At 50.7% G+C, this 14,412-nt stretch overlaps 1 protein-coding gene across 6 annotated transcripts; it reads right to left on the minus strand.

The window, feature by feature from the left end:
* Nucleotides 1-51: 51 nt before the first annotated feature.
* On the minus strand, nt 52-14,344 carry Odad3 (outer dynein arm docking complex subunit 3). 6 transcript variants are annotated; one of them, XM_052754604.1, is made up of 14 exons: nt 13,933-14,044; nt 13,512-13,675; nt 9,209-9,330; nt 9,053-9,130; nt 5,929-6,099; nt 5,742-5,843; nt 5,527-5,652; nt 3,828-3,950; nt 3,188-3,343; nt 2,029-2,189; nt 1,790-1,946; nt 986-1,141; nt 563-647; nt 52-417 (listed from the first exon to the last, which is right to left on the minus strand). In XM_052754604.1, exons 3-14 carry the CDS (start codon nt 9,287-9,289, stop codon nt 299-301), a joined length of 1,515 nt encoding a protein of 504 aa, XP_052610564.1. In that variant the 5' UTR covers nt 9,290-9,330; nt 13,512-13,675; nt 13,933-14,044; the 3' UTR covers nt 52-298. The 6 variants fall into 6 exon arrangements, with proteins under 6 accessions (XP_052610564.1, XP_052610546.1, XP_052610554.1 ...); XM_052754586.1 differs by having other exon boundaries at nt 13,840-14,044; XM_052754594.1 differs by having other exon boundaries at nt 13,361-13,675; nt 13,840-14,044.
* Between the last annotated feature and the right edge of the window lie 68 nt (nt 14,345-14,412).

Raw genomic sequence — 14,412 nt, forward strand, 5'->3', positions numbered from 1 at the left:
GTCAGCCATTTGGGGGCGGTGCAGGGTCAAGAAGAGGTGAATACCCAGGGGGTTGGTCAGTAACCTTTATTGCGCGATTCTGAGGCGGGCTCTAACCCGACTTGAGAGATTTACTGTGGGAACTTATGGCTTGGCCTTTCCTCTCCTCCGGGCGCTGCTGGCCAGCGGTGCTCCCTGCTCCAGCCTCCTTCAGCCCTTGAAGGAGCCTCACGGGCTCCCCCCACACCGGTAAGTGGGCCCAGAGGGTCGGAGGGCTCCCTGGAGGCCTGGAGGCGTCCGATGGGACGTGACTGCGAGTCTAGGACCTGCGCGACCTACTGCGCTTCTTGCTGCGGGCTTCAATTAACTTCTGGGAACGAAGCTTGAAGGCAGTGCGGGTCACCACATCACGGTCGTCCTCCTCACTCTCCTCTTCGTCTGCACAGAGGCATGACGGGTGGGGAGGGTAAGAGATCGTTTCTGTTCCCCTTCCCAGACTTTACCACACCATGCACCTCCTCCTTGGCCTTGACCTAAGGCCACCTCGTGCCCTCTCGTCCATCCCCCTTTGGCGAGCACTGACCAAAGAACTTGTCCTTGGGGGTGGAGACCGGCAGGACGATGCGGGTGTTGTAGAGGGGCAGTCTTCCTTCTAACATGCTCAGGAACTACAAGAGGCAGGAGAGAGGTGTGCGGACTGCAGTGAAGCTCTGTTCCTCCTTCTCCCACTCACCTCAAGATAATGCCCGAATTCTAAGTGAGATCACTGCCCACTCTGTGCATACTCTTTCCCAGCAGGCCTACACTGTCACTCAAGCCTACTGCCCATAGGCCTCTCCAGAGTCACCCCAGGTTCTCCAGTCCTGCCATCTGGGGCCCACCCGGTCCCCACCTCTCTTTTTTTGGATATGAAGCTCACCCCTTAGTCCCCACCCGTCGTTGAGCCTGCCCTCTGGTGTCCCACCCCTCCCCCAGCCTGGACCCCTGCGGGCAGATGTCGGTGCACCTCGCGTTCTGTGATGTGTCGCAGCATCTCTGGCACGTCGTGGGTCTCTAGCTGCCCCTGCAGTTTCAGCATCTTTTCCTCGAAAACGACCAGCAGATTGGACACATAGTCCTCTGCATCCGGGTCTAACTTCTTTCCTGCCAAAAGGCTATCATCCTACAGTGGGGACCAGCCAAGTGAGCTGAGAGATGCAGGGTCCCTGGGAAGGGACAGGCTTCACCCACGAGTGGGGCTTTTTCCAGGGAGGGGAGAGCTTTGAGACAGAGTCCACCCACAGGCGGGTCCTCTAAAATTAAAGCCTTGCCTTAAAGGCGGAGCCTTTGGACTTGAGCTATACAAAGGATGGAGAGGTCTCTTTGAGATTAATAACACGAACTAGGCCATTGTGAGGATGGCTTTCTAAAGAAATTGCGCTCTTGCAGATAGGGTGGGACTTTCTTCGCCAGGGGCTGCACCACCGCTGGAGGGCTGCTTAAGTTCTGGGTTGTTGGGGATGGTTGGTTTTGCGCATGGAGTCAGTTTGAGGCTGAGCGAAAGAGGACTTCCCAAGGAATGTGGGACCCGGACAGTGATGCGTGGCGTGGAACTTTCTTCCTTAAACGGAGCCTCGCGTTCTGGGAAGGAGACAGGGCTGGGATCCTACGACTTGTGTGGCACCTTTACTTCAAAGCTCCGAAGCTCTGGGAGGGTGAGGGCAGGGCTCACCAGGACGGGGTGGGGCTTTCTGCGGTGGAACCTCCCAGGGATGGCGGCCATTGGGGCGGAGCATCACTAGGGGTAGACCTTTACCAGGGCGGAGCCTACCATTGTCACGTGGCTCAGTTTGTTGGTCAGATGCTCCAAGCAGTCCTTGGCCAACTCGAGGGTTCGCAAGGTGCGATCCAGTTGCTCCTGGGTGTTGTTGCGCCGCTGCTCCTCCGTCTTGAGTGTCTCCTGCATCTGGTCTCGGTGCTTCTGCTGGCTGCCGGGAGCCGGGAGGTTCAGTAGCTGCAGGCGGCTGACTCCAGCGCCCCCCAGGCCTCCCTCAGCCACTGAGGTCTCACCTAACCAGTGTGGCGTCCCCTGAGTACTTGAGGTTCTCCAGCTCGCTCTGGAGCCGCTCCTTCTCCTCCTTCAACCTCACCAACGTCTGCTCGTTGTCCCTCTTGAGATTCTCCAACTGCGTAAAGGTCTCGTCCTGGGCCAGGAACCTTCGCACCACCGCCTGCGGGCCACCCATCCCTGGTCAGAGCCTGGGTCAAGGGAGACTGGAGGGCAGTCTGACTCTGCCTGTGTCACACGACCGTGTGTGAGGATCGTGCGGGTCAGTCTCCTGGCCGTTTCAAGGCTGTACTTTTCCCCACGTCCTTTCCTGCCTACATTTGAGTCAGCTAAAATCAGCATGCGGGAGACAGCAGAGTGGTGAACACAACCGCTTTCAAAACCACTGTGCCAGCAAGTTCTGACTGGGTAGCTGGCCCAATAGCACAAAGACCGGTGCCTCTGGGGTGCGATCAGCCCTCCCGCTGCTGGTGTATGCATGTGCTGCTGCAGCACCCACGTGGATTTCAGACTTGGAAGAGTCTGCTGTCACTGTCCACTACCCGGGGCCCAGGGATGGGACTCAAGTTGTCAGGCTTGGGAGCGATCATCTTCACCCACTGAGCCACCTCACCAGCCTGGGACCCACTTCTGAAGGGGGGCCTCGAACTGGTAAATGGGTCTACAGCTAACCTCACAGGTCAGAGCCAGGATAGCCTGGGGATTAACCCCTTCTGAGGAGTGGCGGGGTGCAGAGAACCCAAACTGGAGAAACTGACGTGTGTGTGTGTGTGTGTGTGTGTGTGTGTGTGTGTGTGTGTGTGTGTGTGGCGCAGCCGCGGTCAGTGTTCTAAAGCAGGATCAGGCACCGGAGGGAGACACACAGGGTCTTGGAAAGACAGCATGGCTCCTAACAAGTGACGCACAGAGCAGGGCCCGGATTCCACGGTTGGGCCATACTGGGCGGTCTACTATATCCTAGATCATTCCACACAGTGATGATCTGAGAAACAGAACCTGACAGGTAAAACTCCCAGAACCGACATACCAAAGAAGTCAGCAGAAGGGAAGGAAGTGAGGGCTGATGTGGACAGCTCTGCCGGAGGTGCAGCGGGCCAGGAGAGGACGCCTTTAAGGGGGGAGGAACCTTTTCTGGCTCAAGTGCTGGCCCGAGGCACTCACGTGTGATTCAGCCACTCCAGTGGCATCCTTGATCTTGCCAAACATCACTTCCATCTGGTACATGCCCCAGCGCTGCTTCAGCTCCTCCTCCTTGTGGCGCTGGTAGTCCTGGATTGTATCTTCTGACTGCAGCAGTATGTGCTCTCGCTGCGTCTGCTTGAGGGTGGGGGACAGTCAAGACCACTATCAAAGTCAGCTCCAGGTAAGGGCTTAGGGCACAGGTCAGGAGAGGATCCGGTTTAGCTTGAACTGTGGGGGACAGGACCAAGTCTTGGTGTGGTTATCCCTGTAGAAGTCAAAGAGGTGGTCTCTGTACCAGGGCAAGGAGGCGGGGTCACAGAAGGAGGGGCCTCCAGAAAGGGGCGGGCTAGAGCCCCAGTCAGATTTAGAACACAGGGGTCTAAATTAAATGGGGAAGGATGAATCAGACAATCAGGATACGACTGCAGGCCATGACCTCTCCCAGGAAAGGAGGCTGAGGTGAGATTGTGCGAGGAACCAATTGCATCAGGAGGGGCGGGGTTTGGACGAAAGTGAGGCGTAGGGAAGGCTCTAGGTCAGGATGTGGGTGCAAAGCAGAGGAGGCGTGAGACCCGTCTGGTTTGAGCTGGCGACGCCCTGCACCTTAAGGTGTGCCCACCTTGCGCTCCATGCGCTCAGTCTGAAGTTTCTTCTCTTCCACCCGCTTCTTGCAGTCGGTTATGTAGTGTTCGCGCTTCTTGCGGTCTCGGATCGCAGTCTCCTCCAGATACTGCAGCTGGTTCTAGAGGGAGGGCAGGGGGCATCAGGCATCTATCCAGGATAGAAGTGGAGCAGCGGACCCCGGGCGGCACAGCAGCAGTTCCGATTGCTGGGAAAGACTTAAAGACAACTCACTTCTGACTAGAATTCCCTGAGCCTTTGGTGTTCCGGAGCTACTTTCTTTGAATTGAAACACTTCCTCCTAGAGGAAGAGGGAGGCTCAAGACTCAGGAAGTGCATGAAACTTACAAGGCTCAAGAAACGAGATTCACAGGGCCTCTCCCCAGGTTACACGGGCTGGGTGAGGAGACTTATGAGTGGAACTCTGGAGACGGACACAGCTTTCACATCAGTAACCCCTCACCCATGCTCTGTAAGGAAGCCCAATAAACTCATTTTTCTCCAAGTTGGACTTTGGTGGATGTTCTGCTGTTGTTTAACTGTGTAGCCCTGACTGTCCTGGAACTCTCTATGTAGACCAGGCTGGCCTGGAACTCACAGAGATCTGCCTGCCTCTGCCTCCAGCACTGGTATTTAAGGCGTGCATCAATGCACCTGGCTGTGGTTAGTACTGCCTCCCCAGGAAGAGTCATATAACAATGGCGGCTGTGCAGGACCTTGTAGCTAGAGTTTTTCTGCCTGGCCCACAGTCAGGACAAATCTCTCTCACCTGCCAGTCCCACAGCCACTCAGACCCAACCAAGTAAACACAGAGACTTATATTGCTTACAAACTGTATGGCCATACCAGGCTTCTTGCTAACTGTTCTTATATCTTAAATTAATCCATTTCTATAAATCTATACCTTGCCACGTGGCTCGTGGCTTACCGGCATCTTCACATGCTGTTTGTCATAGCGGCGGCTGGGAGTGTCTCCAATGTGGCTGTATCCCTGAACACACAGAGATCTACCTAGTTCTGCCTACCAAGTGCTGGGTCCCATTAAAGGCGTGCGCCACCACCGCCATCCTCTTGCTATGGCTCTAATAGCTCTGACCCCTGGGCAACTTTATTTATTAGCATACAATTAAAATCACATTTCAGTACAAATAAAATACCACCATATTTCCCCTTTTCTATTTTAATAAAAAGAAAAAAGGAAAAAGGTTATAACTAACATAAGAAAAACTATATACAAAAGTACAATAGCTATATACAATATATACAAGTAATAAATACCTAAACAATGTCTAGTCCATTTGTATTTGACAAATTCAGGGAAAATAATTCCATTATCTATCCTATTTTGGTAAGTCCAAAATGTACCTAATTCACTTTCTATCCTAACTAGTCTTCAACTATAACTAACTAATCTTCAACTCCCTCAGAGATCCAAGAAGGAAAATAATATTACCTAATAAAAAAATAAAAACAGGAAGTACATGCAAGCAACTTCCAAAAAATTTGTGAGTTGACAGAAACAGCCAGCTGCCTGGACAGTCACCTGAGGTTTCTCTGCAGTGTTGGGGCATCATCTTCAGCCTATAGGCTTAGCGTATCTGACAGACTCATTTGTGAAGTAGGATGTACACAAGGTCTTTAAGATTCATGCTACAGGACCCCCACGCCTCCTCCACCCTGGGCAGGTAGACCAGCACCTTGGCGAGGTCCCGAGCGTTCAGGGCCTCCTGATTCACCACCTTCAGCTCCACCACCTCATGTTTGGTCTTCACCACCTCGGCCTCCATGGAGTCCAGCCGGTTCTCCAAGTTGAGACTTTCCTCCTGGCACATGGAGAGAGGGAAAGCCTGTGACTGCTGCCCCTGGCCAGGTCCGCCCTCCTCACCTACCTCTCTCTCCCAAGCATCCCTACCTGGAGGTAAGTCTTGAGCTGCAGGTACACGTTGGTAATGTGCTCCGCTTCCTCTGCCTTCATCCGGGCCTTCTCCAGCCGGTTCTCCAGATTGCGCATGGTCTAGGGGGACAGCAGGCTGGGCCGGGGTCCCTCCCGCACCACGCACGCCTCCCCCAGGCCCCCTGCAGCCCTCAGCAAGGCCCACCTTGGCCGCCTCTGTGTTGCTGTCCTGTGCCTCTGCCATCTCCAGCTGGCGCAGGCTGTGCTGCAGCCTCAGCTCCTCGAGCTGCTTCTGCCTCAGTGTCACCTGGTGTCGCAAGGCATTCAGCTGGTTCATCTTCTCCCTCAGCTGGTGCTCCAGGTGCTCCAGGGCCTGCTGCAGGGGAGGCCAGAGAGCAGAACCTCAGCTTGCCCACACCGAACCCTTGAGTCCTGGTTCTCTCTGGTCTCCTAGCTGACTTCCAAGACCCTTGACAGCCATTTTTTTCTGTCCGTGTGTGTGCGCATGTGCACATAGGAGGATTTGGGCCTTGCACAGCTGGACAGTGGCTATACCTGTGAGCTATAGTCCCAGGTCTCTTTTACATTTATTTTATTTTTGGTTTTTCGAGACAGGGTTTCTCTGTGTAGCTTTGGGTCCTGTTGTGGAACTCACTCTGTAGACCAGGCTGGCCTTGAACTCACAGAGATCCGCCTGCCTCTGCCTCCCGAGTGCTGGGATTAAAGGCGTGCGCCACCACCCGCTTCTTTTTTTTTTTTTTAAAGACATGGTTTTATGTAGTCTGGGCTGGCTTCAAATTCTGTATCCAGCCAGAGATGAACTTGGACTTCTGATCCTTCTGCCTCCACCTCCCGAATGTTGGGATCATACTAGTGTTCTATTGCACCCCATTTAATGAGGCCCTGGGGATTAACTGGGGCTTTGGCTTCATGTATGCTAGGGAAGCAGTCTGCCTACACCTTCAGCTCCTCTGTGTGTGTGTGTGTGTGTGTGTGTGTGTGTGTGTGTGTGTGTGTGCACACGCACGCACGCGCCTCGCCCAGGTACACAGAGGCCAGAGATCAATGTCCAGTATCTTTGTCTACTGTTTTCCAACTTTCTGATTGAGACATGGTCTCTCACTGAACCTAAAGCTAGCTGCTCATAGACTTCAGCGCTCTGAGGATCGTCTTCTCTTCAGTTCCCTAGTGCTGGGATAACAGGTGCACGCCACCACACATGGACCCCCATTGTTTTTATTTCCTTTTCCATGTGTGTGGGTGCACATGTCCAGGTCAGAGGACAACTTGTTGGAGGTAATTGGTTCTTCCCTTGGACCATTTGGGCTCAGAGATCAAACCCAGGTCACCAGGCTCGGCAATAAGCACTTTTGCATGTTGGGCCATCTTGCCAGTCCACACTCCGATTTTTATATGGGTTCAGGGAATAGGACTTATGCCAACACAGCAAGCTTACCACCGACCGAGCCACCTTCCCAGGTTCCTAGTTCATCTCCCATCACAGTTTCACATTTTAAAATTTTATTTCATTTTTAAGTGTAATGGTGTGGTGTCTGCATGTATATCTGTGCTTCATTTGTATCTGATGCCCTAGGATGCCAGAAGAGGGCATCGGATCCCTTGCAGCTGGAGTTAGACAGTTGTGGGCAGCCATGTGGTGCTGGGAATTGCACCCAGGTGTTCTGTGCTCTAAACCACTGAGCCATTGCTTCAACTCCAGTGCCTAGAGTTTTAAAGATTCCTGGATCTCTTTTCTTCCCCCACCCAACTGTAAAGCTGAGCACATGGCAGCAGTGGGACTGGCATGTAGTAATGTGGGTGACTCCACAGAGCCTCACATGGGAAGAGGATGAGGAAGGGGATCACTAAAGAGAAGAGCCCTGTGGCCTCAGACAGGGGCAAAACCCAAAATGGCACGGGAGAAGAGCTGCTCCATGAAAGACAGGTTCCTGGCATCACCAATAATCAAGCTGCCAAACACCATTCCAATGCCAGACTCTGCTCTGGCCACACCAACTGTGGTGGCCTCAAAACCAATAAACTTAGCTGTGGTGTCAGCGTCCAGGGAGACAACACTAGAACATCTGTCTGGCCACGTGGAAAGGGGAGCAGCTGCAGGGAGGCTGTCCAGTGGGAAGGGAGGCTGTCCAGGTGGGGCCTCTGGTCTTTTCAGGAGGGAGGCAGACACAAATCCAATCGGACCCGATATAAGGGCTGATCAGAACGAGAAACAAGCAGTGCCTTGGTAGTTCACATCTTTTTCAGTCTCCCAGTTTTAGCCCTTGGTCTCAGCACTCAGCTTCTCTACCCCTCTTTTTCTTTCTTTCTTTTTTCCCCACCCTGAGACAGGGTTTCTCTGTGCAACAGTCCTGATTGTCCTGGAACTTGCTCTGTAGACCAGGCTGGCGTGGAACTCAGAGATCCACCTGCCTCTGCCTCCAGAGTGCTGGGACTAAAGATGTGTGCCACCAGTGCCCAGCTTCCTCTTTCTTTTTTTTTTTTTTTTTTTTGAGCTGAGGATCGAACCCAGGGCCTTGTGCTTGCTAGGCAAGCACTCTACCACTGAGCTAAATCCCCAACCCCTCCTCTTTCTTTTTTAAAGATATATTTCATATTTAATTATGTGTATGAATGTGGGTATGTGCAAATGTGTGCAGTGCTCTCAGAGGCCAAAGACATGAGATTAGGTGCCAGAGTCACAGCCAGTTGTGACCAGCCTCAAGTGGGTGCTTGAAACCCAGCTCAGCTCCTCTGCAAGAGCAGTATGTTCTATTAACTGCTGAGCCATCTCTCCAGAAACCTACTGCCGAAACCCAGGGTTTCAGGTCTCACTCTGCAGCCCAGGCTGGCCTTGAACTCTTGCTCCTCTTTCCTCAGCCTCTCTGTGCTCAGAATGGAGGCGCGCACCCCTACATTCAACACCTGTCAGTCTTCCACCAGGACACACCTTCTTGAAAGGGCTCACTTTGCCTTATCACCAAATGCCACCAACAGTAACACTGGGTCAAACACAAGGTCAGTGTGTCATAAAGATTTCACTGATAGACCAGCAAGATGGCCCAGTGGTAAAAGTGCTGAGTGCTGCCCGGTGGTCTGAGTTCCCTCACTGAACCCCACATGGTAGGAGAGAACCAACTCCCAAAAGTTGCTGTCTGGCCTCCATACCCATGCTGAGGCCCCTGAGACCGCACATATACAAAAAGAGATGTTAATTTTTCCCATTGAGAGAATAAATGATCGGCAGCTGGTATGGAGAAAGCCTGGAGAGGAAGTGCCTGGGACAGGAAGCTGGTGTGGAGGAAGTGAAGGGGGCTGGGGCTGGGGCTAACCTCACAAGTCCTGTTCTTCAGGTACGGCTTCTCTGACTTCCATTCCTGAATGATTGCCTGGACCACTTTAGAATCTCCCTGGCAAGGAGAGGAGCCCAGTCATTTCCTCAGGCCCCTTGTTCCCCCCACCCCAAGCCCTACTCTCACCACCCTCACCTGAAGCATGTCTTTTAGCTGCATGCGGAGAGCCTTGGTCTCCTCTTGGAGCTGGTTGATGGTGTCTTGGTTCTTCTTCATGTTCCATTGGGAGCTCTCATAAAAGGCCTTCCGGTCACCCTCTGGGGCAGACAGGGGTCACAGTCACTGGGTAGGTGAATGGCACTTCCCAGAGAAAAGACCTATTTGGTGGTGGTGGTGGGGTTTTGTTTGTTTTGTTTTTGTTTTTAGATAGGGTTCCTTGTAGCCCAGGCTGGCCACAAACTCATCATTAAGCCAAGGCTAGCCTTGAGTTCTTGCTTCTCATCCCTCCGTCTCCCAAGTGCTGGGATTGCAGGTGTGTGGTCCTATCCCACTCAGTCTGTGCAGAACTGGGGCTTGAACATGCCAGGCAAGTACCTCCCAGCTGAGCTGCAGCCCCAGAACTCTTTTACTTAAGAAGAGGAAGAAGTGCACATGCTTATGTGAGTATATCCACACATGTATGTGGGGAGGTTCATGCGCCTATGCACTTGGAGGCCAGAAAGACATCGGGTGTCTCCATATCACCTCGGCGCATTCTTTTCTCTTTTTAAATGATTTTATTTTGGAGGCTGGAGAGAGATGGCTCAGCAGGTTAAGATCCAGTACTCTTCTTGCAGAGGACCCAGGTTCAGTTCCAGCACCCACATGGTAGCTCATAACTGCCTGTACTCCAGTTCCAGGCGGTTCAAAATTCCCCTTCTGGCCTCCTTGGGCACCTGCACTTGTGTATACAATCCCCTCACACAGAGACAAATACGTATTCATTATTAAAAATAAATTCTTCAAAACATTTTAAGTGTGTGTGTGTGTGTGTGTGTGTGTGTGTGTGTGTGCATATGTGTGCATGTGTGCATTGTCTGCAGAGGCCAGAAGGCGGCATTGGATCCCCTGGAGCTGGTGGAGTTAGAGGTGACAGGGAGCTGCCAGAGTGGGTGCTGGGAACTGAACTTGGGTCCTCTGTAAGAACATTATGTAGACTTAACTGCTGAGGCTGCTCTCTAGTCCTCTACTCATTCCTTTCAGAGGCAGAGTCTCTCTGTGAATGTTGGGGCTGGAGTCTGGGAGGCTGAAAGCAGGGAGGCTCCATTTTCTACCCAACTAGGAGCTGAAGTTATGGGCATTTACAGGATCGACAGCTTTTTATGTGGCCCTAGAACTGAAACTCTGCTCTTGAGGATTCTGAAGCAAGCACTTTCAACTTCCCAGGCATCTCTCACCACCGTCACCCTCTTTGGTCTTGTTTTTCTCAGAGAAAGTCTCTTATAGCCCAGGCTGCTTTGGAACTCACTATGTAGCCAAGGGTGGCCTTGAACTCCTGATCTTCCTGTCTCCAAGCCCCAAGTTTTGAGATGATAGGTGTGTCCCATCATTCCTGGCACTCAAGACCTTTTGCAAACCATTTTTTGTTTGATCTCTTTAAATGGTCTTAGTATGTAGCTCAGGCTAGGCTAGATCCTTCTGCCTCAGCCTGCTGGTATGCACCATCAAGCCCAGTCAACAGTATTATGGTGGCTGCTGGTGGAGAGAGGACATTTAACTGGGTGCAGGGGATCAATTCTAATGCCCTAAGGTACAGTAGAGTAGTAACAGTATAAAACATCTCATGTGTTGCCAAATAGCTACACAAAGGATTATATGCCCTTTACAATAACATCAGCAATGTCTGATGATGGAAATGCCAAATAACATAATCTAGTTTTGGTACAATGTACTAAGATAACACTCTGTATCCCATAAACACGTATAAGTATTCCTTATCAGTCAAAGTCATATGAACTAAATAGTATGGTGGTGCACTTAGGAGGCAAAGGCAGGCAGAGCGCTGTGAGTTACAGGCTAGCCAGGGTAAGACCCTGTTTGAAAAAAACAAAACAAAGCTGGAAGGTGGTGGCACTCGCCTTTAATCCCAGCACTCGGGAGGCAGAGGCAGGCAGCTCTCTCTGAGTTCGAGGCCAGCCTGGTCTACAAATCGAGTTCCAGGACAGCCAGAGCTGTTACACAGAGAAACCCTGTCTTGAAACAAACAACTCAACCAAACAAAAAGCAAAATCAGAGGCTGGAGAGAGGGCCCTGTGGTTAAAAGGACAGCTCCACCAGAGGTTTGATCCCCAGCTCCCATAAGGCAGCCCCCAATAGTCTGTAACTTCAGTTCCAGGGGATCTGATGCCCTCTTCAGACCTCCAAAGGCACCAGGCACACACATGGTGCACAGACATATTTAAGTAAAACACTCATATGCATAAAATTTTAAAAGTTAATTAAAAAAAACAGCAAAACCCATATGGCTATGGCTGTAGCTCATGCCTAGCCTAGCCTTTATGAGGCACTGGGTCTGATCTCAAGCAGCACAAAAACGAATAAACAAACCGGTGTGGTGGCACACTGCTTTAATCTCAACACTCAGGAGACCTCAGCAGGCAGATTTCTGAATTCAAGGCCAGCCAAGTCTACAATGCAAGTTCCAAGGCAGCTAAGGCTAAACTGAGAGACCTTGTCTTAACAAAACAAAACCAACCAAACAAAAAAAAACCCAAAACTTTCTCTCCAACACAAATTTCTTTTATTACGGATGACAGTATCAATCCCTAGCACCCTGTAAAACAGGTGATGTGCTGGTGTGTTCCTTTATTCTCTTAGCATGAGGAAGGCAGAGGCAGGAGGATCAGAAAGTCAAGGTCCCAGGGAACAAACTCAGGATGTCAGGCTTTGAAGCAAGCATCCTTATCTGTTGAGACATCTTGCTGACCTACATTTCCTTGGTCTTTCTCTCTCTTTCTTTAGACAGGGTCTTACTCTGTAGCCCAGGTTAGCTTTTAACTCACTAGATACCCCATAATATCCTCAAAATCATGACAGTCATCTAGCCTCAGCCTTCCAAGTGCTGCCGTTAGAGGTACGTGCTACCACACCTGGCGTACGTTACAATATTCTTAAACTAAAAGCATATTAAGCTCAGTGAGGCTCAGCTAAGTGCTACAGTGCTTGTCTAGCACATGTAGGGCCTAAGTTAGAGTCTCAGCCCAGGCTGGGTTTGGACTTGCTGAATAACCAAGGATGATCTTGCACTCCTAATCCTCCTGCCTCCCAAATTCTAGGTGTATGCTACCTTGTTTGGCTTTGAATACACACACACACATCACATATGCTGGCCTGGAACTCCATATGCAGACCAGACTGAACTCAAATTCACAGATCTACCTGCCTCTGTCTTGGGATTAAAGCCATGCACCACTACACCCAGCCTGTAAGATTAACTCCTTTTTTTTTTTTTTTTTGGCTGGGGGTGGGGTGAGAGTGTTGACACAGGGTTCCTCTGTGTAGCTCTGGCTATCCTGGATCTCACTTTGTAGACCAGGCTGGCCTTGAACTCATAGAGATCTGTCTGCCTCTGCCTCCAGAATGCTGGGATTAAAGGTGTGCGACACCACAACACAGTTTTAAGATTACATCTTAACAATAAGAGTAACAGAATACAAGGGTTTTCCAAATGCTGGCATAATCAATATTTGTTCTTGATAGTTATTTGCTGTGGGGCTGTATTAGGCCTTATAACATGTAAAGCTTCCTCTCGGCCTCTGCTTAAAAAAAACCAAGTAGTAGTCTCCCATACTCAGCAATATGACAGCCAAAAAAGTCTGCAGACTTTGCTCAGTGATCTCTGGAAAGGGCAGAATTATCTCCCTCAATGGAAGCCACTAGTTTTTACTTTCTACTTTGTAACAATGTGCACTATTTTGAACATTTTATGGATTTCAAGTACTACATTGTGGGGTTACTATGCCCATTTTATAGATGGAAAAACTGAACACAATTAGATTACTCCTAGTTCTCCAAGAGCTAACAACTACTACGCAGAGCTAAGATTCAAACTCAAGAGAAACAAACTCCCCTGGGGCTGGAGATACAACTCAGTAAAGTGCTTGAGTAGCATGCATGAAGCCCTGGGTCCCAGCCTCAGTACCTCATAATCCAGGCATGGTGGCACAAGTCTATAACTCAAGAGGTAGAGTTGGGTCTCCTTAGAGTTCAAGTCAGTCTGGGCCACATGAGACCAAGTCTCAAAAATAATAATTTAATAAATAAATAAATAAAAATTGGGCTGGAGAAGCTGGGCATAGTGGCATATACCTTAAATTCCAAACATCCAAGTCAGAGGTAGGCAGCTCTCTAAGTTCAAGGCCAGCCTGGTCTACAGAGCAAGTTTCAGGACAGCCAGGGATACATAGAGAAACCCGGTTTCAAAATAACCAAAAACCAATAAAATAAAATAAAATTTCACCGGAGAGACGGCTCAGTGGTTAAGAGCATTTGCTGGTCCTGCAGAGGGCCTAAGGTCAGTCTCCAGCTCCCACACTGGTCAGCTTTTAACACCTGTAAGCACAGCTCCAAGAGATCCACTGCTGTCTCCTGGTTTCTGAGAGTACTTCACTCGGTCCTCAGACACTCAAAACAAAATAATAAATAAATAAAATTAAATAAGAAAAATGAACCCTAGAATCTGTGCTTTTCACCCACACATATGCACATCAGAAAAGATGAAATTACCATGTGAGAGACAGGTAGGAAGCACGAACAAATTTGAGGGTTTGCATCTACAAGTTAGTCACCTAGGTTCGCGCTGGTAAAACACCTCTCACTTGGTGCCTACTCAGAAGGCTGGGTGGACACTCTCGATCCGTGACTCTTCTGTGCCATCTTACCTAACAGTTGGATTTTCCTTTGTAACTCAAGCACCTGAGCATGCACAGAAGACTTCCCCGAATGGTAGGAGGTTCCCGCCTTGTTTCGTTGTGCAGGCCAGGCCTGTGCCCGGCCCAAAGCCTTGCCTCTGTGGCCCTGAACCTTACTGCCCTTGCCTTTGGAAGAGGGCGCTGAAACTTGCTCCTGGCTAGTCACAACAGTCGCGGCTGCCCAGCACAGGGGAGATGTCATGGTGATTGGGTTGAGGTCAGGAAGCCTCTAAAGAGTAGGAGAGTAACTACAAGTTGGCCTCTTCAGCTCAGGATCCTCAACACTGGTTCCCTGAGCTCTGGCAAGGCACTTTTGCTGACTGCTTGGCTGGGGGCCTCTTAGCATCTCCCGGTTGCTAAGTAACGTCCTCCCCCCGCCCGCGTTCCCAAGGAAACCACTCGCGTTGCACTCCACGGCTCTCACTGGCTAGTGCGGTTCAGAGGGGCGGT

The sequence above is a fragment of the Peromyscus californicus genome, unplaced genomic scaffold (assembly GCF_007827085.1).
Source record: "Peromyscus californicus insignis strain IS unplaced genomic scaffold, ASM782708v3 Scaffold_11__1_contigs__length_118956290, whole genome shotgun sequence".
Classification (NCBI taxonomy): Eukaryota; Metazoa; Chordata; class Mammalia; order Rodentia; family Cricetidae; genus Peromyscus; species Peromyscus californicus.

What these genes read in the sequence shown, in the direction of transcription:
- Odad3 (XM_052754565.1), bottom strand. Translation starts at nt 14,164, where the DNA reads ATGACATCTCCCCTGTGCTGGGCAGCCGCGACTGTTGTGACTAGCCAG. An exon ending in TGAAGAACAGGACTTGTGAG is followed by an intron (nt 6,100 to 9,052) that starts GTTAGCCCCAGC and finishes CCTCCCCTGCAG; the next exon opens with CAGGCCCTGGAGCACCTGGA. An exon ending in ACGCTCGGGACCTCGCCAAG is followed by an intron (nt 3,951 to 5,526) that starts GTGCTGGTCTAC and finishes CCCTCCCTCTAG; the next exon opens with AACCAGCTGCAGTATCTGGA.